General features: G+C 39.8%; 1 protein-coding gene across 1 annotated transcript; it reads left to right on the top strand.

The window, feature by feature from the left end:
* The first annotated feature begins 1,490 nt into the window (after positions 1-1,490).
* npdc1a (neural proliferation, differentiation and control, 1a) lies at positions 1,491-22,922 on the top strand. Its single transcript, XM_020638051.3, has 9 exons — positions 1,491-1,835; positions 13,102-13,251; positions 19,975-20,085; positions 20,284-20,511; positions 20,655-20,721; positions 21,029-21,122; positions 21,253-21,332; positions 21,505-21,604; positions 21,779-22,922. The coding sequence occupies exons 1-9, from the start codon at positions 1,733-1,735 to the stop codon at positions 21,848-21,850; spliced, it is 1,005 nt and encodes a 334-aa protein (XP_020493707.2). The 5' UTR covers positions 1,491-1,732; the 3' UTR covers positions 21,851-22,922.
* Positions 22,923-24,750: the final 1,828 nt, after the last annotated feature.

Here is a 24,750-nt window from a genome sequence, read left to right as displayed (position 1 = left end):
AACCTTCTGTGCCTGATGGAAACAGCTCCACAATATGGTTCAATAACTAATAATGAAATTGTTGATGATTCCGATGATGCTGAAGACACATGGTAGTATAATACAACTTTTATCAAACATTTCTGATGCATGAAGTCCCTGGTAGTGTAGAATATTAATCTGAGTCTCTTCAAATTCAGTTAAAGATATTTGAATCATAAAAACATCAGTTTTTGTGTGTTAACAAACACAAACCACTGGTGATCTGCATTTAAAACACATAATTCTTGATTACTGAAAGAAAGCACTATTTTTAATTGATGTTGGCCAGTGAAAGTTTTTTCTGCATTGGTCCCATAGGGCTATGGCATTGTAGTAGCTAAATAAAGTAAATAAACAGACCGGTCACCATGCAGCAGCCAGTGCCTATTTGTCCTGTGATTTTAGACTATTACTGTACTGATTAAATGAACCACTAAAGAAAGCAATTAAAAAAAATAATGTGTGTCCTTGTTTGATGTGTATCATCTTACACATACACCTTGCTTTATTCTGCAAAGTAAATTAGGCTATTTGCTTAGGCTACTACTCCATTATCGACTATCTTTGTCAGGCTTTATCTGTTTATTTGTGAGGAAAAACATCTAAGATATAAATGCATTTAGTGGACTTTAAAGTAGGCGATTGACTCCGTATTGGTAAATCCAATCGTTTGTATCATTAATTGCTTCGCTAGCAGTGTGTAAATGTTTCGGTGTCACCCATAGAAATACACAGTCTATTTTGTCACCACGGAAATCTTACTGTCTGTTAATCAAATTGGGTTTAACTACTCATTACCTCCCACACAACTTACCTACCTCTCGCCCCGCCCTGTTTCTAATGGCTCAGTAAACTGGTGCCTTCAGGTGCTGCGGGACACAAAAAGAAGTTGTACAAAAAAGACTAAATATTATATGTGCTTTTAAAAATACATTTTTGTTTTGGAAAATGGTCATTATTGAGTTTTAAGTTGTCATGGTGAGTGAAGGGTATATTTCTCGTAAAGTGTGATAGCCTACGTTTCTGTCATTCAGGGTTTTTTTTCTTCTAACATCTAGGCCTACTTGTTATTTTTTTCTTGAGTAGACAATAGATGGACAGCCTATAAGATCAAGAATGTGACAGCCCACCTTTTCTGAAGCTTCAAACATTCATCGCTGCAAGCCTCAACCACACACATTTTGACACCACAAGATGATGTTGCATGACAATAATTCCTTTTTTTTGTGGAAATACACATGTAAAAGAGAAATGTTTAATCCCCCCCCCCCCTTTCACAAATGCATATGTGGTAACTGATTATTTGAAGAAAGGATAAATTGAGAAAAAAATATATAGATAGCATATTTATATATAGCCTAAAGAAAAGTGTCGCAAATGAAAAGTCTGAGTTCTGGAGGAGTCCTTGAAGGCAGCATGTCAAACACACGTACTCTCGCAGGAGAGCACACACCCCCTCCTTCCCTGGCTGTAGCTCCGCTATCTTTAGCACTGCCACGGATTACGGTGCAGTGAAGGCTTACTGCGTCCCGGTCCGACTTCCTCGGCTTAACGGTGTGTTTAGTTAGTACTGACACTCTTCTCTCTCATAAAGGCAACAACAAAAAGAAAAAGAAAAAAACGAAAAACAAAAAGAAAACAATAGTAATGGGGGAATGACAACAACATCTGTCACCGTCTGCGGTTCTCCGTCATCGAGAAGACCCCAAGGATGCTGCTGAGCCCGAGGAACGGACGTCAGCGCCGGGCCTCGCTGCTGCTGCTGCTCGCTGTGGTCGTGGTCTGCGTCGTCCCTGTCGCTGCGAGTTTGCCAGGTAAACCACAACATTACATTTCAAAGTTACCACCACACACACACACAAACAGGAAAGCTGGATAGTTTTGCTAATATAGAAAGTACCGTGACTGACGAATTTATCAATGTCAATACATTGAACCATCTTCACTGATCGCTCGCGAAAAAACAAGACAGGTGGGCTACTTTTATAATCGGAGGGGGATCAAAAGTTGACACGTGTTTAATTAACTTTTTATAGTTGTTTATGGAGTCAGCGTTCCTCTTGGCAGTAGCTTGCTACGGGATACCTATGAGTTCAGACGGATGTTTTGGACAGGTCGAACAAGTATAGGTTAAATAGTAGTTAAACAAAAGCACAAGGAAAAGACAGTGGCGAAAAAAAATGCATAAGTCCCTTCCTTGTTAGGTTGCTCATGCAGTGCATTTCCTTGTGAACATACTTTTTTTTATTTCATTGACATAATAAAGGTTAGGTCAAATTAAATTGTAGCCTACATCCATGTTTTAATTGGGAGTTTGTTGTTGATTAATTCATGTATTAAAAGTGTGTGTGTGTGTGTGTGTGTGTGTGTGTGTCTGTGTGTGTCTGTGTGTGTCTGTGTGTGTGTGTGTGTGTGTGTGTGTGTGTGTGTGTGACGATTAAGGTCGATGTGTGTAAGATAATCTGCTTCTCAGATTTTAACACAAAACCCTTTGGGAGAACCAACAGCTGGTCTGTCATATGTAATCTTTATCTCAAGGACACACTTGCACACACACACACACACACACACACACACACACACACACACACACACACACACACACACACACACACACACACACACACTGCACTCAAACCACATGAAACACTGCCTTTGTCTGGCGGTCACCTTCCCATTTCGGCACACACTTGGCGTTTATATTTATAACCTAATATACTTTATACAACCAAAATATTGCCACTGAACTTTGCATGGAAACAATTGTTGAGAAGTGTTTTATTTTTTATTTTTTTACTGCAAGAAAAGAGGATGGAGGGGATGTGACGCAGTGTCATTTTCTTTCCATTGACTTCCCTTTGCTCGTCAGTGTTTTACCTTTGCAGATGTAATCATTTCCTCGTTGGATCGCTGTAAAATCTCTGTGGGGGAAAAAAAAAAAAGGGTGTTTGTTGATGTACAATACTTTCCAAGAGTGTAAGAAAAACAAATTACCTAAAGGGAAATAAATGTTTGGTGTCAGTAGCAGTTCTAGTTTATTCCTCGTGCGATGCTTGACATGTTTTCGGCACATGTCACATTTGAACCCTGTTAGTTCCTGAGAATTTGTGACAGTGTGTCAGCATGCGGGGCTATCGTTTGAATCGGTTGTGTTGAAGACAAGACAAAACTGGAATATCAAATTTTTTCTGTCTCGTGTGATGATGAACTGATCGCAGTATGTTGAATGATGTCGCTGCACAGACAGTGATTGTATTAGAGTCATGTCTACTTGTACATTGTAAGTTGACGCCACTTTATTAAGTATATTGGAAGCATCTAAAGAACTCAAACAGCATATTTAGTATTTGCAGCAAGTCAGGTTTCAGTGAGTTTTTTTAATGAAATGTGACAACAGCATGAAGCGCATAGTAATCAGGTGGTTGATTCAGTAAAAAAAACATGGACACATCATCGTGTGTAAATATGCCAGAATGCTTTCACAGAACATTGGCTTCTCGGGATGGAAGAAATCCAAAATCTTCATAAACCCAATTGATTTCATAAATGATGTGTAGTCTGCTGACTAAGATGCTGAATTAATTAACTTAACAAGCAGAATTTGTTGAATAATTCCGGCTGAGTTGATCAGCACCAGAAAGGAAAATGTATTTATTTGAATGACATTGTTGCTCTAATTTTTTTAGACCTTTTCCACTTTGATACGTCTTCTTCACTTCACAATACTCTTAACTCAGCCTTTTCGTTGTTGTTCTGCCACATTTAAATGCCCGGTTTGTCATTCACCAAACCCATGGTCAGACATGGTGTGATTGTGATTAATATTCAGAGAGCCGCTGCCTCTGGCCTTTTCTTCCACCAGGATTACGCTTCCATGATACACTCCGTCTCGCTCTCTCCACCCTCTCCACTCTCTCTCACTCAAACACACACAATCACACTAAGCCACTGCTGGCCTTATAGTGTTTTCCATCACCTGTTTTTGCCTGCAGCAGAATTAGTTATCTTGGGCTATGATCGAGAGTAATAAAAAGTCAGGGGGAAAGACAGTCACACAGCCGGAGGACATACAAGTCACTGATGCGATGATAAGGTTCATAAGTAGTGATCAGTACCCTCATGTAACTGGAGTGTACGTATAGCTTGCTTACTTTTGATCCAGTTAGAATAGTAGGTTTTTAAGTTGGGTGAGATTTTTATTTTCCTTCTGGTTCAAAAGAAAACCTTACATTTAAACTTTCATATTGAAGTCAATCCAGATGAATCAATCTTGTGAAAAGGTTTTGCCCCTACCTTACTTTGACATATATGCATGCTTTCCTGCAAGTGTAGTTCAGAAAATGCACTTTCCCAGCTAACAAATGTTTCCCTCTGGTTTCAAACGGATTGGATTGGTAGCTTGAGTGGTCTTTATGGCTATGTGACATCACCATCTTTCATCAGTTAAGAGAAAGGGGAAATGATCGCGCAATCATCGTGGGAACCATCAGACTGAAATGACATAACGGTCAGGAAACGCCTCATTGATTGTATTGATCGGCTCCATTGTGGTCCTGGTTGTCTCAATTTGGTGGTCTGACATATAAGCTGCCGGCTCTGCTTCTCTCTTTTTTTTTTTTTTTTTTAATCTCTCTTTCTTTGGCCCACTTTCAGCTTCTTCAGTTGTGAGCGTATACAATTAGCTACCAGTACTCTGCAGGAAATTGAGAAAGGCACATATAATCCAATTAAGCCCCTTTCACACATGTACAGCGCTCTTAAATGTCACAAAATTCTGACTGTTGATGACGTTTGGAAACAGGTGCAGTTTTGCTTCATACTCTTTTCCAATTACACACAACATTATTATGAAGGTAAACAATGTCACGCCTCAGACTCTGCCATCTTGGATATGTCGTAAACATTGCATTGTGAAAGCCATCTTCTACTTTGAGGGTTATTTATGAAAGGGCAACTCAGGGGCAGGTTTCCGGTGAAGTTTTCTTGTGCACTTGTGAATGGGGGCTTTACAGAGACATTATATTGAACACAGTGCCGTTTTGAGTTAATCACACTATACAGCTTCTGCAATTTTAGTACACCTTACAACTTGTGTTTTATAGGCCGGATGAGGGAAGGTAAAGCAACAGGCAATGTATGTCAGTGTTTGTTGCATGCATTGGTGTGCTTTTGTGTGTAGCCACATCCTTACCAAGAATGCACCACTTCTGTGTCAACCCATTTGAATCAGCAGATCCAATTATATCTGAAGTATGAGCATCATGGTTACCATTCTTCCGGTGTGCTCATACTCAGAAATCTGTCTGTACTAGATACCACAGCTGGTGCTTTTCATAACACGACACTTAGTAGAAACAGTTTCACCTAATTTTATTGCCATGCTTGTGTGCTGAAGTGGCCCAGTTGTCCTCGGAAAAATTGAATTGTCGCCTTTGCATAAAATGTCTCACAGTTGAGCCATTCGGAGGCAAAACAAACAAACAAACAAACAAACAAAACAACCATGATTCAGGAAATTAAATTAAGCTAAATCAGTTAGCTTTTTTTGCCACACAGTTGCTCCAATTCAATACATCTGCTCAGCCTTTGTGTGTTTGCTGCCTGTGTGCAGCTCTGCTCCACTCTAATGATAACGACAATGTAATTATCTCCTGTGTAAAGGGTTTATACCCGCCATTGTCTGACATGACAGAAGTCATTGCAACAGAAAGACAAATGACAGACGCAGAGAGATAAGGAGGTTGACTGCACAACTACTTTTCCAACCTGCTCTTCTACAACCCGACATTCCTTTCAGGATGATTTGGATTTTGGAATTCACTTCCTTTTTCACCTTAAGTTCACCTGTGCACTCTGCGTTATGCTGCGTCCGGCTCTGTGTGTAAGTGTGTGTGTGCTTACTAATGTCTCTTAAACAGGTGCTAAGTCATGCCCCATTTTCCACCAAGTACGGTTGAAAATTAAACATGCGGGAGACTTTGTATCAGATAATGGTGGGAAACTAACACCTACACTACACCGGTACACTAAAACTGATATGGTAGACAGTTTCCACGCATTTAGTCGTCTAGTTTCAAGGTTTGCGGCATGCTTTTCTCAGAACAGAAGCTTGCTAAAATGATGACTACTTTTTTTTCCGTTATTTTGTATAGAAATAGAGCTGACAATTTTTTATAGAAAGCCCCACAATAGTTTTGGTGAATCTTTTCAAATCTGTCTGCATCAAAAGCCAGTCATTCTGCAGTTTTGGCCTTAATTCCGGTCATTGAAACATTGCCAAACAAAAACATTCTTACTCTACAAGTTCCACATAAGAAGCATTTTTGTAACTTTGAAAGAAGAATGTGCGACTTTCCACATAGCAGAAATCAAGTATATCCTATATAGATGTCTCTCTGGGTCATGACTGTCTACAATGAGTGAAGGCGCAAGTCCAGCTGGCTGTGTTGGTGTCGGAACTGTGTTTATGTCATGTTTAGATTGACTGCCAGCTCCTCCCCTTGTGTATACAAGCTGTTTTAGTCAAGGACTAGAGAAAAAAAAAGAATGACATAGTCACTGCTTACTTTAATGTGAGCTAAGCGTTTTTAGATCACGGTTATTCCGTGTAAATTTACATGCAATGTGAAGCTACAAGCTAACTAAAGAGCGCTAACATTATCCTGGTAACACATCAATGAACGCCAAAGGTAATTGAAGCTCGAGCCAAGGACAATTTTGTCCGCCCCTTGTGCTTGACTCCTTCATGCGAATGCAAGAGGAGGGGGTTGGAGGTGTGTCGCCGGAGGACAGCAGACGCTTCAGTATGGCGGAGGTGTGACCAAACAGTCGTTTGTGTCATTGGACGTCTGGAAGGTATAAGTGAAACTCTAGAGCTCTAGACAGCTCAGCTTTTTACATTTAACTTCTCCAGTGTGTACCCTATTCATTTAGGGAATCCTACACTTTAAGAGGAAGACACAAAAATACTTGACTGTGTTAAATCTGTGTTTCTGCCGCTTGGCATTTGTTGGTTTTGTCACATGACAGTGACGGAGACATGCTGGCTTAACAGGAGCATTTTAGCCTGGTAACACATAACCCTAACAGAGATGTACACACGTAAAAACCCACATTTAAGCCATGTGGAACAAAAAACTGCGTGGTAACGTATCAAGTTAAGAGCTCTCAGCAGAGCTTTTTTAAGTGTTTCCACTTGATTTGGAGTATTTGGCCTACTTCCTGTCTGCTATCTTGACACACACAATGGGAGCCTCTGACTCTCCCGGCCTACCCATTTCCTGCTTCCTCTCTAAATCTTTCAACCTCGCACAAAGACATGAACGCACAATTACAGCAGTAGTTGTAGAAGTGGTATTTTATTGTTCCTAATTGTTAACTATGAATATTAAATACGATGATTTCATTGTTCGACACTGTATGCGGCAACTGGTCCCGTGTGTGCACCCTGAAACAGCTTGAAGGAGCATGAGTTAGCAGTGACATGGAAATCATGCATTTTAGTTTTTCCAGCATGTGTGAGAATTCCTCTGTTTACATCCTCAGGTTTTCCAGTCTGAAATGGTGCTGAGCAGTGCACCCAGCCTGGTAACAGCAGCAGCAGCAGCAGCAGCAGCAGCAGATGGTTTAAAAAGTCATTTTTCACTTGTTCCAAGGACTATTTTTTTTTTAGTCTCTGAGTTACATAATATTTTTTCACACCTCTTGACTAACTTCCTATTTTATTTTTCTCTGCCGCCTTAATTGAGCTCTCTAATTAGCTGCAGCGCTGACTGTATGGGAGGCATGTTGATGTAAGGCCAACCCCCTACTTGACATTCACCTCTGTGGCTCCTTTGTTATACTGGTAAAAAGATCTGAGCTGCTTTGTCAGTGTATTATTATGATGAGCATCTTTATTGGGTCAGCTGTATTTAAAAAAAAAAAAAAAAAGTGTTATTGTCTTTTAAATTCAGTAAGGTAATCATTGTTAGCCTCTTTTTTTTAATTTATTTTTTTACTTCTGGTGCACCAAAAACACATTTTGGCATAGATTTTGATGTACAGCTCTTCCCTTATTTCACACTTTCTTTGCTTTTTCTCACCCTCATTTTCTAACCGTCACCAGGCCTCACATGCTTTTAACTAGGCACACGTACAGCAGGTTTTTCTCTATCTGTTTATGGGTGTCTGTGTGTGAGGAGAATAATGATCTGCACTCACATGATCGCAATTAGTTCCACCATATTAACCTCCTACGTGATGAATAACTGATGAGTTGCTAATGACATGTCTCTCTTGTTCTATTTTGTGCAAATTTTATCATAACCGGTTAAATAAGGGATTCAAGATTGAAGAAAACGCGTTATAGTCTATTATGTTACAGAAAATGACCTTTGTTTAGAGACTCCTCAACACGTTCATTAGACTTGCATAAAATCATCATCAAAAAGTTCCATAACTAGGTAAAAGCACATGTGCAAAGCACGTTAAAGAGTGGTGTGTTTATAGGCCTTGTTTAAAATGCATTTTGCAGTGGGAAGCTTGTGAACATATTATATGTAAAAACTTTTTGATTTAGCGAATAGTTGTAATACATGACTAATTTCTGCTTCGGAACAAAATCTCCTCTGTCAGAGATCGACCCAGATAAAGTCACTGTGCGCTCTGGAAACAATGAACTTGTAAAATAATGACTAACAGTACTGTATGACGCATTGACACATTAACGGTAGCAGTCAGCAGACTTAAGGTACAAGTTATGACTCAATATCTGCGTGAAAAGTTTTTGCAATTTTTTGTTTTGCACACTCATACTTTCAATGAATGAAAGGTAACTTTAGCATACTCATATTCCGCTTGTACATTTACCTTTCCATATTTGCTTTGCTCACTGACACCAGCTGAATAGTGGGTAAAAGTAAGCTGTGACTTGATGAGTGGAGAAAAATAAAAATTGGATATTATTCTAGTTATTCATCATCATCAGGTTTATAACAATCATTGAAATAGATATTTACATCTGAACCCAAGGGAGGAGCTGACTAGTGTGATGTTTCAGCTCTAACATTACGAGTCACCCTGTTTGCACCACCCTAAAAGTATGCAAACAAACAAATGCATGGGTACTAATCTTAAAAAATGTTTCCAGAATTTACTCATCCTCTAAATGAAGATATACGACAGAATTTTGAGAGAGGAGGAGTTATTTCATCCGTGACATGAGTGCTTCTGCTTCAGCTTCTGATATTCAGAGTTATCAGGTCAAAGAAATGTTCAAAAAATAAAAGTGGTGGTGGAAAAATGTAACGTTCAAAAGAGGACAGGAAGGGTTAGACAGTGAGAGGAGGGAAGGAGGAGGTTTCAAGCTGTTTGTTAAGGGCAGGAGACATGAAACCTTGGCAGCATGTTTTTGTGAACTGTGTTTGTGAACTGAGATGACTGACTTTCTAATGGTTTTATTGTTATCCCTTGGTCCCTTTAAACCCTATAAGTGCAGAAAAACATTAATAAGAGCATTGCAGAACTAAACACACCAAACACATTCTTATTTTTTAGTAGAAATATCTTAAAGCTGGCCAGCTCAACGTGTTCTACAGCGAGGGAGGGAGTTGTAAGTTCAACGAAAGCAACAATTAAAGATGTCAACCTCAATTATACAAGAGGCAATTTATCAAGAACATAATAAGCAAAATTATGGATAACACAAATCGTCATTACTTGCAGCAATAACTGAACTTTTTTCCCTTTAGTTGAAGTGAGCAGCACTCTTTTTATTGGGATACTTCAGATGGGTTATATGTCACATACTGTCAACCATTCGACTCTAACTTAGAGGAGCAGGGAGCTTGCATTTGCGCGTCTAATTGTTTTTCTGCAGCAAAGTCTCATATCATCGCATACAGCATACACATGCTACAGACACGTGCCCGAGATTGTTTTCTACTCCACCCCGATGAACAGCACACATGGAATCAGTGTACACGCTCTGATAGAATGCTACATGGACAGAACAGGCTATTTCTAGTGACTCCTTTTGTTTCCTGTGAGTATAAAAGCCATCAAAAAGAGCATGTGAAGAGAACAGACAAAGGTTTTGATACCTGGAGGAGAATTAAAGGCGACGCGTGGCATGTATAAATAGTCGACGGTTGAGGGAGAAACGGGAGATAATGAAGAAGGTCAGTCTTTAATCTAATCAGGAACGAGGGGGCTCGGCACACAAGCACATCGCAATCAAAGGGGCATGGAGTAACCCGGCGATGTGGGCCAGAGAAGATGACGCAGGCTTTGAACATGGAGTTGACGGAGATGTTGCTAGGCCAACACATAAGAAACAAATCACCGCATGGATATAAAAGTGAATAAATCATCTGGCTCAAGCTTCTCGGGTTACACCTGCGTCACTCCATATCACACTACATGAGGCAGAAACCAGCCAGTAACATAAGAAGAGGGAGACATGTGTGTCTGCAGCCCTGGGGGTGCAGCTGTTATGGTTGGTGCACTCAAAATGTGAGTGTGTGGGTGTTTTCTTGGGTGTCCGCTATAATATGCATGTTTTAATATTTGTTTCCCCATCTGTTGTGTTTGCACACTTGCGATGCTGTCGAATGTTTGAGACCTGCGTCCGTGTTCGTTTCTAGTTTGAATTTGTTTCTGATGATGTTGCAACAGGTATTTCTGTTGTTACATTCACATTTCAGTGCATACTTAACTGACTCACTATATGTGAATAATTCTATTACCAGATTTTAATGTAGAGCATTTACTACAGTCCAGGTAGTACCACATTATTCATAGCTTTCAGGCTTTCTCCTCGTCGGTTAGTGCCATCCAGTTGAATAATAATTGCCTTTTTTTTTTTAACTGGTTAAAACATGTAAGTGTTAACTTCTCCGTAGTACTGATAGGAAGCCTTTCTTGCCGCCAGCTGGGCGGTTCCATAAGTGTGGCATCACATAAAAGCTATGAATAGCAAAAAACAATTGACAGTAAGAAGACAATGAAAAAAATGTTGAAATTACTGTAATTAATCTGGTAATGTAACTGACTCAGTCTCATACTGATGCACCATCAGTTGGGAGAGTGACTATGGGGTGATTTTGACGCCTGTGGACACAAACACTGAAACCCAAATTGCTCCCGAGTTGAATAGTCAGCGGTATGTGATTGAATAACTACTGATGGCTGTTGGGACACTTACCTGAGCAGCCTCTTTTCAGTGTATGAGTGTTTGTGTAAAAGTGTGAATGTGACATGTAAATGGTAAATGGACTTGAGCTTTTCTTCTCTTCTGACTACTCAAAGCGCTTTTACACCACATGTCACACCTACCCATTCACAGCCACTCACACACTGATGGCAGAGACTGCTATGTAAATTGACCATCAGAATAATCCCGTTCATACGCCACCGACGAAGCAGCGTGTTGCCCTTGGACACATCGGACATGTTGCTGCAGGAACTGGAGATCGAACCTTCAGCTTGAGAGACCACCGATTCTACCAACTAAGCCACAGTCCCCGCTAGTAGCAGAAGATTAGAAAAACACTTTGCAAGTCCGAGTTTGTTTACCATTTCCTGTGATTGAATTTCTTGTTTTCAGTGAGTAGTTCTTAGACGTACAGGAAGGACAGGAACAGGAAAACGATTAAGATGAACCACTTTGTTCACTGAGTCCGCCAAAATCAACACTATTGAATATTCCTCACTGTTCCTTTAAGTTTTCAGTTCCATGATAAAAAAGCAGACAAAGTGGAGCAAACAGAAACATCTGGGGTTAATGATGGTATATTGTTATTTCATTATAACAGAGACTGATTGGTATAACACAGTTCAAGTAAGCATTATATGTACAGACACTAAAAAGAGGCAGAGATGTTTCTTCTACCTGCTCTTCATATCTGCAATTCTTCCTCTCTGCACCCTGGTATTACTACAGGCCTTATTTGCCCTGTAGGTTATTGATATTGCCCTCCTTTGCAATACTATATAATGTATGATTCTATCTCTTATGAAGTGTATTAAACGTCTGGTTCAGAAAGGAGGAATAAAAGCACAAAGATTGTTTTATTTTATTCTCTGACAGACCAAGTGAGTTCTGACTACTCAATGCTTTGTCATTCAGGTAGCAATGAACCTTTTTTTTTTATGTAACCGTTCTCACAGTATAGGTCTGTTACACAGCATAAAGATGAACTATTTACTCCCAAGTTTTTCATCTGAAAATCACTGATACAAATGGCAGTTTAAACAACACAAATCTGGCCCCTGTAGAGACAAACAACCCTGACCTTTCAGACGCAGATTTGCTCAAAGATACTGAGTTCATCCGCTCTCTTTCCACCTTAAATCACCTGATGTCTGTTACGCAGTATTTCACTTGCTGTGCTGTTCACCTTTAGCTGACCTGCTGTGCAGCTCTGCTGGTGCTCATTATCCACTCAGATGGAGTCCCAGCGCTCCACCAGCCCTCGGCTGCCAAACACACCTGCTGTGACTCTGTGACCCATCGCTTTGTGTGTGTGTGTGTGTCTGTGTGTGTGTGTGTGTGTGTGTGTGTGTGTGTGTGTGTGTGTATGTGTATGTGTATGTGTGTGTGTGTGTGTGTGTGTGTGTGTGTGTGTGTGTGTGTGTGTGTGTGTGTGTGTAGCTTAATACAGTGTTTGGGCTCTGTTTCGTCTAACCAGTGTAATCAGGTCAGGTGATTATCTAACTGGCCGACAGATCAGCTGTCGTTCTCTGTACTTTGGTTTAACCGGGCTGACTCACAGTGTCAAAAAGGTGGAATTCATTTAGATTGTGAAATGCAGAAAATAGATTTAGATGTCTTGTTTTTTTTTCATTCAAACCTGTTTAACCTTACACATTCTGCATGGCGGCTGTGACAGCACACACTGAAAGCTTGCACTTTGTGAAGCTGTGATGCAATCCTGATATCAGCAGGCACATGAGTCAGTTAAAAAGCTTGAGCATCTCTTTTTGAGATTGTTTCTCTTGCATCATTAAGAAGCACAATTCTGTTACCACTTCAGTGTTGTTTGATTCTCACTAAGCGGTTCTCCCTCTTCTCTTTCTGTCTGTCTCTCTCAACCCCAGCTTTCAGCAATTGCCCTCCTCCCCTAGACTGTGCCAATGAGAGGCGAGAATTCTGCAGGTTTGGCTCCAACCACTGTGGCCCCTGTCTCCCTGCATTGGTGGAGAATGATGAAGGCATCTGCCAGGAAAAAAGGAGGCGTCACAAGCAAGGTATTAAATAAAATGTCATGCACAACTGTAGTAATGCAGATACGTGTTTATTGCATTCAAAGGCTAAAATTTACAGTATGAATTATTCATACTTTTTAAATACTTCAAGTATGGCTTCTTCAGGCAGTTGTGAAGTGAGCTGATACAGAGAGAAGGAAAACCTCCACCTAATGTATTTTTTCACTTAATGACTAACCTTCAGTGCATTTTTATGCACATAAATAATGTTTTTAGGATAAATTAAGTAATTTCTGGATATATTCTCAGATATCAGGCTAAGGGAATATGCTGTGTATACATAGTCAATTGAAAATATTACATACATTATACATTTTGGACTATGTTTCAGTTTTTGAAAAAAGTGGGCGTTCTTGACTGTTTTCAAGCAAAGCAAAATGAAATAATTTTGCAAACATATATCTGTAAACATTACTGTTTGTGTGTTAGCTGCATGAAAATGTAGGAATTTAACAGACTTAAATTGAAAAATAATGAACCGCCAGGTTGTTCATATTCAAATTAAAACCTCAACTACTGTCAAAGAACCTGCTTAAGCTGTAAATGAGACCCAGCGATTGCCTCCCTCTGGTTGTAATTGAGTTATTAAGGTTCATGTAAGTGTACCGACTGACTCAAAGTCACTTGTTCCTCTGTTCTCTTTTACATCAACACTCCACATTCATTCTTTGTCACTGGCTCTTTTCTTTTCAGTGTGTCCTGTGTGTCTTACATCACTTACCTATTCCCCCTCTTCTTTTCTATTGACTACTGATTCTGCACTTTCCTTCTCCTCCTCTGTCAGTCACAGTTTGATCTCTTTATTCCTTCTCCTTCTCAGCATCTCTCTTGAATCTCCTCCAATTTGCTCTGTGCTTGTCCAGCCCTCTCTTTTCAATGGCCTTGTTGTGAATTTCTTCTCCTTCCTCTCACATTCATATCTCTGACAACTCCGCTGCAGTCTGATCGTCAGTGTTTTAATCCCCCCTGCCCCTGCTGTCCACACACACACACACACACACACACACACACACACACACACACACACACACACACACACACACACACACAATGCATGCGCGTGCACGCCTGCACTGACAGATTTAATCACTTAGCTGACATGCTTCTCCCTCTCTCCCCCTCTCTCTCTTGTCCTTCATCTCCATCTCTGACTCTAATGTCATTCAATGAAAGAGCCTAGCAGCGAAAAAACATTCAATTTTTCTGATTTCCATGCCATGACATCATGCTGCTGGCACATACACATAAGACAGCGCTTCTGAAATTAGAAAGAGAAATGGAACTATCTCAAGTGCGCAGACTTGCCTCTGCACGTGTGTGTGTGTGTGTGTATTTATGTCTGCAAGTGGGCACGTGTTTGTGTGTTCCCTGCAGGATTAATAATTTAGATGGGTTTTGCGGCTGGAGAGGATACAGCAAAAACTTGGCTCAAATTATTGTTGGCAGCATGCGAGAGAGGCAAACATGAGAAGGAGATGAGTGTGAGGATTTATGAGATAGAAATGTCTGGAGAAGGGATTTTATTTTTTTTATTTTTTTAGCACACTGACATGATGTCAAGGCCGGTGTTGTGAATGCAGCACATCATAGGCCTGGGATAAGCTTTCTAAAGTGGTTACATAAACCCCTAAGAGACCACGGATCACAGTGATCTGCATTGGAGACCAACTCTGTGTCTTTTACCCAGTCACATGCACACATGCATATACAAACATGCATATACAAACCAACACTTGTTGTACAGAGAAAATGGTGATAATATTTTCTGTTTTTTAACTGACCATACTCATTTTATTTAGTTTGGCAATGAAAACACACCTTTAATGTACAACAGAGAGCTGCTGTTCGGTGATTCGGAGCATTATTCTCTGAAAATGACACCACTGATGTCAATACAGAGGACGTTTTTAGGCCAGATTATCTGAAATGTTTGTGTAATGCTAAAGCCAAAAAAAGAACACATTTTCACACTACATTTTTGCCTGCATTTTAGTCTCTTCTTGTCTCATTTGTCCCAAGCTCATAACTCAACCTTGCTTTTTCAGCAAGGACATCAGAAAATGTGCCCATTTGTTCTTTCAATTCATTTTCTAGCTTCATTCTTCTAAAACCACATCTCAGCATCATCAAGGCTGACTCACTCACTCTGCAGCATGCTCAAGTTTTAATCTTTTCAACTGTTCTCTGGAAGAATGAAGATTACATCATAAAGCATTTTTTTTTTCAGGTGAAATGTCTTGAAAGAATAAGATGATTTGATGTGGGAGTCTCTAGGTAGGAGAGCGACAGCATGCAACACCGTCTGCATGCATGCGTTTGTCTCAGTATTTCTTATTTGTGTCTCAAGTAGAATAATCTTCCCATGCCAGTCCCTAGATTAAGAATTTAGTGATTTGTGACGACCAAACGTTAGGTATGTGTTATGTACGACCAAACCATGGAGATAAAATTCTTCCTCTAATCTAAATCACACTGCCTCTTTCATAACTTGTATTCAAAACTAATATATCAGCTCCTCTCTGTCCTCCTTGTTAAAAAAATAGTTCTATGGCCTTGCACTTGTTTGCTCTTGAAGTTTGATTGCCTCTATGTTGCTGTGATGTCAGGTTATTTTACCATATAAATCACTTGACATCATTCTGTATGGAGTCTGTGTAATATTTCACATTCAGCAGGTGAAGAGGAAGTGAGCACTTTTTATTGCAGGTAGGACCGGCTTGTGTTTGACATAGAGGCGTGTGCTGCCATTGGTAAACATACAGTATACCTCCAAGTCATGCTCTCTGTACAGAAGACCAACAAACATGGCGGTGATTGCTTTGTTATCCTAATAAGCAAGTTTAATTTATGTACTTAAGGCAGGGCTGTCTCCATGTAGTCTCATGTTTTATAGATGTTCTTTTCAGTCCTTGTGCAGTTCTGTCTCAATAATATACACTCAAATAGTTAAATGGGACTCTTTTTGTTCTCTTTGTGTTTATGTGTGTTTATCTTTAATGTAATCAACAGTGCACACGCAACGCAAAGAAATGACCCTGCGCCAGTTGATATTAGTACATAAACACAAGCTTAGATCTCTGAATGCAGAGCCAACCTACGATTTTCTAACAATGAAATACACATCACTTCAAATAAAAACATTGAAGGGGTCGTAAACCAACACAGTTAACCATTAAAAATAGATATGAAGATAGTGTATATTTGAGGTTAATCAGATTTAGCGTACGTTTTGTCATTTACCATTGTGATGATACAGCCAGAAGAGTTTTAATGGAATTGAGCAAAAGCATCAAAATGAGACTGATCAGATCTTATATTGGGATATATATATTTGGGAAACTGGACTGACGGCGCCCATCCACGTCACTGATCAAGAAAGATGGCTTAGCGCTTTAAACATTCTCAACTCACACAATTTCACTTTAAAGACATTCAGACCGAACTCTTAAGAAGTGCGCTCAAATTGTCTCCATGACGACGTTCAGACGAGTTGGAACAGCTCCTTCTATATGACCAAAAGTACAGTTCTTACACTTCAGTTTAAAATATTGAATTTGAAATCCGTACAGTTGTTGCTGCTTCCTTTTTGTATGTGAAGCCAGCAGATGGCAATTGAATGCCAGGTTTACTACAGCTTTGTGTAGCCTCACACATACTCACAACAACAACAATAACATTATTAGTTATGATATGAAAATATTGGAATCAGTATCGGCACATATGTATCGGAATCGGATCCAAACTGAAAAAAAAAGTGGATGTGTGCATCTCTACATCAAATGACTTGCATAAAGAATAGTAATGAATATTCAGTTCAACTTATCTCCTAATTAGCAATGAAAGTAACAGAAGCTTAGACCTGCTGTATACCTGCTCATGCAGACATAATAAGATAAGGGGGGTGTTGTTTTTGTTGTTGCATTTTTGACACTTTTAATAACCAATGATTTTTGAAATTACATTTTAAATTATTCAAAAACAAATTAAATAAAATGTTTAAATAGTATGCGTTGGTCTAGGAGTTAAATATCTCACTCCAGGAGTCCCTGAAGCATTTATTTATCAGTTTATTTGTCAGGGCCAATAAATGTAGGCATTGTTACGTCTAATTTAAGTGCAACCGATGCAATGTATAAAAGACTTCCAGCCTGGGCTAATTTGCAGTCCTTGTCCCTGGTTAGGCTTTTAGGAAATAACACGCATGATACAACAACCCTGTAAAATGTATTAGCAGTTACTTGTCTTGATAACTAATACAAAGTTCTGAGAAGAAAAGGGTGGTATAAATGGTTTCTTTATTGAAGATGTTGTTGTTTTTCAATTGATGGTTGAATTCATTGTTAAAACAAAGAATTACAGCCAAGACACTTTTTGTGCAAGGTAAACAGCCTTCCTTTATTGACTCAAAGCTCTGTAGATAACTGTGTGACGTAGATTTTATAACAGGTGGGAGGGTGACTCATTGCCACAAGATGCATAACCTCACCCACTTAAGTTTCCATCAGCAAAAATTATGTGAACTCCCTTACTGCAAAAACAGACCAACTAATGAATTAAAAACAAGTCCCTGTTTGAACTTTTTTGTAAAGTAATGGTTTCATTTGAGGATGACCTGCAGCAGCCTCTGTTGTTTGTTTCTCAATCCTTTTTAAATAAGGCAGACATTATATTTACCACTAGAGGGCAGCAGACCACACTGATTATTAATCTATTTCACTATGAGGAGGGGCACTGGGGCTCAGATACAGTATGCCTGCTTCTTATAAGGTTTCTGTAAAATAAAATGTCAAATCAGGCTTTATTAAAAAGTTTATTGTAGCGCTGATGATAAAACAGAATAAATAATTATCCTAATTATAATCAACATATACATTTTTTTATTTTTTTGGAGTGTTTATGGCTTTATTATTAGAGTGACAGGACAGTGGATAGAGTCAGAAATCAGGGAGTGAGATAGAGTGCCACAGATAGGACTCAAACCCGGAGGGCTATAGCCTCCGTACATAGGGGTGCACGCACTAACCTCTAGGCAAATAGCGCCCCATAATTGACGTATTCAACATGGGTTCTTGACTTAAAGCATTGAGAGTTTACAGGAGACAGGTTGTGTGTGTGTGTGTGTGTGTGTGTGTACACAGAGGAAGGTGAATTGTTTTTAGGTGGGGGAAAAATGACGGCACAGATGTGTGTCAATCTCTGTTGAGCTGTTTAGTGTTTGTTTGTCGTACCCTACAGCCCCCTGGGTGCCTCTCAAGAGGTTATGGGTCATTATCAAGCTGGTGACAAAAGTCTCGTACACAGGGAGGTGTGTGTGCTTAGTTAGTGTGTGACAAACCACACACATACACACAATCACTAATTTTTGAAAGAGGAAATCACAGCTTTACCCTCAGTGAGATCCTGAGGATTTCCTGTACATAAAAGTCAATTTTTAACTTCGATTTTCGGTGCCTGCTCCACAAACACAACCGATAGATCCATCTTTTTATTTAAGCCTCGTCTTGAATTCAAACCACATGCTCCCCCCCCCGTGAGCCCACGGTTGGAGATCGCAGCCACCTGCAAATTACAGATGGTGCATCCCGCCTCCACAGACACCTGCTATGGAGTGTACTAAATGACCATTAGTGGAGGGGGTAAGAGTAAAACAAAGCAGGCAATGAAAGTGCTGGCATGTCACATCGTACACATTAGCTCAGCCAGATGGCCAGCCTTCTGGAGTGAAAGTGACACTGTAATCATTAATGTTATGTAGGTGGATGTGACGTGTAATGACACATTTTTTAATGTACTGGTGCTGTTCTTTTTATTTTTTATTTTACATGGAATCAAGACAGCTGTATGTTACCCGACTTAAGTGCTAATGTAGTGCACTGACACTACCTGTACATTTGCTTTTTTATGCAGGGAGGGAACTTGAACTTTTTGTCTTGTGACTTGCCTCTCCTCCTCAGCTCTGATTGCAAAAAGCTAGAACTTGATATTTGATTATTTTCAGGGTAACTTTATAGAGGTAAATAACACTTTGATCACCTCCATTAGCAGGAAGGAAAGGTATCTATTGTGAGTGTAAAAACTGAAGCCCAGTGGAGCCAAGGTTTGGCTGATTGCTCTGGCCCCCCCACGGTGCTTCCCCCCCCCGGCCACACACACACACTATCGTTCCTGGTCGCCCTGGAGACTTCACAGCACTGCAGGAATGTGGCTCACTGTCTGGCTGTAAGGGCTGTTAACAACCGTTTAGTATTGTCTCCATTTTTTATCAGTCCACAAACAAAGAACACACACGGACACACTCCCTGTCCATCAATTCAGAGGCGATGCCCTGAAAAACACCTGTAGGGGTTGGGGATGGAATTGTGTATGTCTAAAACATACGCATGTGCTGACTTCTTCTGCCCTTCTTACACCCAATAGTCACACATTATCTACAGTCATGAAGTTGGCACGCTTCAGCTTTCCAGCTTTTAATTGATGCGACCCAACTGATAGACATCGGCTACTGACATCAGTTAATGCTATATCATTTTCCAGTGGGTTGATGTCTGTTAACAGGCGAGTACCAGCCGATATTGATGTTCAATCAATGCATTGGTGCATCCCTAATCTTTAATTAATTTGTAGCCTGTACTAACGGACGGTTGAAGGCAGTTTTCATGAAAGTAAAAGTTAATGAGTGAAATTTTGTTCTTTTCTTCTCTTTAGATAAAATGTCATTCCCTTACCTGGATGAAGAGATCGATTATCTTCACTCCGTCATTGAGAAGCAGGAAATCTCTGAGATCAAGCCCCCAAAACAGCGAAACAAACATCCTGGTAAGAATCCTGAGAGCAATCCTAACACATAAATGTGATTTTATTTGAAAAAGAAAATACATCTTCTTGTTTTGATTAAAGAGGTTTGGGATTTAGCTGGATACAGCATTTCATTTTCTTCCACCATGTTCCCTATCTGACGATAATCTCTGTCTTATAATATTGGTTATGAACATGTCACTGTTTGTCTGTCTCCAGCTGCTGTCGTCTCGCAGACAAATGCTAAAAAAAGCAAAACAGATGCCTCCAAACATAAACAGAGAAGCCAGGGTAATCTCCCAAACAAAACCCTGCAGACAACCACCTCAGCCCCCCCACTTCCAGTTTCTGAGCTCGCCATACAGACCGATGAGCCCGGGGCCACTGCAGCCGCTGGACGAGCTGGTCCTGTAGCCGTGCAAAGACCACAGAACAGCAATTTTATCAGTGAGTACTTAAACAAAGAGGACCATAACAACTCCAATTTGCAAAGAAGTTATGTCAAATATGTGTTAAGCAGAAATGTCACTTTTTGTCTCATTATTTGATCCTCTGTTCCACTTTCTTTACTTCTTTGTATCAATCTGCAGTCCTGACCTCGGTGTTTGCAGCGGTGGGTGCTATAGCATTGGTCATGGCAGCCGTCTGTTATGTCAAGTAAGTCTCAGCACTTGAAAGCATATGTAACGCCAATTAAATCATAGTGAATAAAGGACAGTCTAATTTGGTATTCTCCACACCAGTGACCAACCTATTTTCATTTGAGCCTCACTTGTATCAGAGAAAAGCTGAAGTGAAGTGGCTTATGAATCGATCACAAATATATATTGATAAAACCTGTTTGACCCTGAAAATCAAAGCCTACTTCCATTTGCTTGGAGGCTTAAGGATGTTTTCATGCCAGAGGCAGTAAACAGCTTTCAGCAAAGCAGAAAGCTCATTAAATCTATGACGTGTCCTGCAGGGTAAAGAAAGAATCGCGTCTGGCTCAGAAGGTCGACTACCCAGCTTTCAAAGGAGGGGCAGGGCCGCCTGCTGCCACGGCCAACGGTGCCTCGGTAAGAGAGACGCTCATCTTTCACCTATATGTTGTAATAAGAGCTTCCGTTGTGTTCCATTTTTCACTTCTTCTGCAAAAGCCATGAGCTTCTGTTTCACATTCACTTCCTGCTTCTGCTCCGTCCTCAGATGGGAGATAAGACTTTGGCCCAGAGTGCTCAGATGTATCACTACCAGCATCAGAAACAACAGATGCTCTCAGTGGGAAAGTATGTTTTTTTTTTTCACCCTTTCTATCTCTCTGTGGAACTCTTATCAATTTCCCCTTTTCCTGTCTTAAATGTTTGAATAACGATGTAACCACATCCTCTGTCCTCTGACTTCTCACCTCTTTGCCTTAACCAGAGTTTGTGGTTCATTTTTTTTTTCCTTCTTCTGCAGTCACAAACCTGAACAGAAAACCGTTGACACCGAGGTCACATCCGATGAGGAAGAAGTGGGAGGGGACTTTACCGTATACGAGTGCCCTGGGCTTGCGCCGGTTGGTACACACACACACACACACACACACACACACACACACACACACACACACACACACACACACACACACACACACACACACACACACACATGCACACTGAATTACAAGAAATAACCATTTCTGATATTGCTTCATGATAAAGAGTTGTTTTGTTTTTTTCTTCTATCACAGACGGGAGAGATGGAAGTGAAAAACCCTCTGTTTGATGACTCCACTTTACATTACCAGGAGAATCCGAAGTGAATGATAGACATTTTACACACACACACACACACACACACACACACACACACACACACACACACACACTCACTCATAAAGACACACAATCCATTAATCCGGAAGAAACCACTTGATATCACACTGCATGAATAGAAATGGAGAATACTGACAGAGAATGAGGGGATAGAGATGGTAGTTTTTTTTCTTCGCCCATTACAGTATCTACCCTGCGTACTGCTTTTAATATAACAAAAAAAAATAACATGTTGGGTTCCTTCTTAATTTATTTTCATTCTTTTTTTTGGAACATTCCTTTCTATCAACGTGAGGTTTTAAGGGTCTCTTAGAAAGGGCGCTGTAGGTATTTTGTCCTGTAAATTCTACATGATGTTTTTTCCCATCCGTCTTTGTTGTTTTCCTTCATTTTCTGCAGCTACTTCCAAAGAATGTGATAGTAGACTTGTACAACATACACACACTCACACACACACCTACATAAGCTGAGAAACAGGTGCCCTCCCTGGTTTTTGTCATGCATAGCTCGAGGATAAACCACATTCCCAGCAGATTCCCAGGAAATATTACTAATCAGGTTTCTGTGGTGCCTCTGAATATACGACACGTGGTTTAGCATTAAAAATGTTAGCGCTGGTGTTGCTTATTTTATTCCTTGTTCTATATACTGCACATATGATTTTAAGATGAAGGATATTAATGTATATATAAATTTATGAAAATGAAGTACTTGATGATGTGTGCATGGTTTGAATGTACCGTGTTGGGATCATGGCGATGATTTGATTATTACTCTGCCTCCCGTTTGTATGCGTTGAGACGCTGGAGTAGGCGTGTACACTGAAAGTGACCTCTGAGCACTTAAATGAAATATTGGGGATGAACTATAATGATGGATGTGTAGGTGGTAAATTCAAACTATCTCTTTCTATCCCTCTTTCCTCGGTGTCCACATGTTGCTCTGAAGTTAACCCCTGTCCTGCAAAATGTACATACAAAGAGTGAAGTGTTCACTTTTTATAGATATTTGTACATGCAGACCAAGGATTGGAATTAAACTTTTTACCTCATGTGAAAATGACTTTCAGTGTATTTGTCCTTGAGGCTTAACATGGTATACTGTCTTGATACATATTTAGAACATTCAATATCTGGATTGGCCAAATGAGAAGATATGACAGATGTAGAACAAAGGTCTAAATTCTGACTAAAAAACAAGTAAAATAAAGCAAGAAAGAAAACGTAAAAAAGGAAGGGTTTGTATTTGTTATAAGCAAAACGGAAGCATCATTTTGTGGCACTGTCAAATTCAGTGTCAGGATTGCAAAATATATAATTTATACATCTAGTCAATGCAAACTTCTCAAGTGCAGCAAAGCATTATTTAACACCACAAAAATTCCTGTATTTCATGCAGTATAAACATTGTGCAACTTAAATACTGAGGTGAAACAAGATGATCTATACTGTATTGGAAATTATACTGTTTGGAGTAAGATGCTTTTTTCAGCCTTCATTTGTCAAGGGGAAAATAAAGGACACTGGATGTTTTAGTATAAAGAGAGCTAGGTGTAATTATGTTTGGGAACTGCAGCAACCTCAAGGTTACATAACTTATTTTGCTGAAAATATCTTATTTGATATAGTGAAACTTTATACAAATGGGCAAATTTGAATATTACTTTTTTCCTAAGTGAAGATGTATATATAGACTAACTTTTGCTGGATGAGTTAGTCAAAAGTAAAATTATTCAAGTATTTTCTCTTTCATGAACTCTGCCATCACATATACCATTACAGTTTGACTCGCGCTGCCGCTCTTCCTCAGTGTATTGCTGACTTTCTGTCTGGGGATCCTGTTTGACCTTCCTTTACCTTCAGGACTCAAATGACTACACCCAGAAAGTGTGTGTATGTTGGGGGTAGGGGCAGAGCTTGCATGCACCTCCATGTAGGTTTTTGTGTTTATGTGGTTGTATGTATGTGTGTGTGTATGTGAGGGAGGGGGTGGCTCAATCTCTTGTCCCCCATTCAGTCACATGCCAAAGGCCATGAGAAACTCTTTGTGCTTGCGGAGGTTGGAAGGAAGGCAGCCATTGGCCCTCGGATGAAAACCTGGGTGGGTGGAGGGTGTGTGAAGGTGGGTATCAAAGGCAGGGCCGTTAGCAAGAAAATCAAAAAGCCATCAGGCTTGTTTGTGGGAGACGAGGGCGCTTAAGAAGCGGGGGATTCCAGATTCCAATGATATAACTTTATCAAATCTGTCTTTTTTAAAGTAGTGACTTTAATTAAAGCCCACAATGTTTCAAGTTCATTTACCATATTTCTTTAACCCAAAGCATTACAACACAGATAAAAGAGTTGTTGTAAATAAGGGATCTTAACAATCTTACCCAGTGCTTTCACACTTAATTGAAACCAAGTGTTCACATGTCAGGGATTCCTTGATTTGGAAGAGCCAGGAGGCAAATTGTGACTTTATTCTACAGGCTAAGAGGGGCAAGAATCTTAATTTCAATCATTTCAAACTGGGTACACAATTAAAATAATGACTGAGATAGCTGCCTTTCATGATTGAAGGCCATTCATCATATTTATTATGAGAGATAAAAAGTAGTACAGCAGAAGTAGCCACAAAATAATAATTTGTTTGAGTTTTTGGAGCATCAAGGAGTCCTTAATGATTCATTAATTTGGTTTAAACAAACATATCCAGTTTTTGCAGGATATCTGATAAGTAAAACCTCCCCGAGTGCATATTTTTGCACATCAACCACTACGATCAGTTTCTTTCTCTTTATAGGGGACAAGTGCTATGCACCCATTTACAAATGTTATAATTTACATGGTAACCCATTCATCCTTGAATGAAAGAAGCCATATTTTTTTGTATAACAAATGGCATT

The sequence above is a fragment of the Labrus bergylta genome, chromosome 17, assembly GCF_963930695.1.
Source record: "Labrus bergylta chromosome 17, fLabBer1.1, whole genome shotgun sequence".
In the NCBI taxonomy this organism is placed as follows: Eukaryota; Metazoa; Chordata; class Actinopteri; order Labriformes; family Labridae; genus Labrus; species Labrus bergylta.
This window is presented reverse-complemented; position numbering and strand designations above follow the sequence as displayed.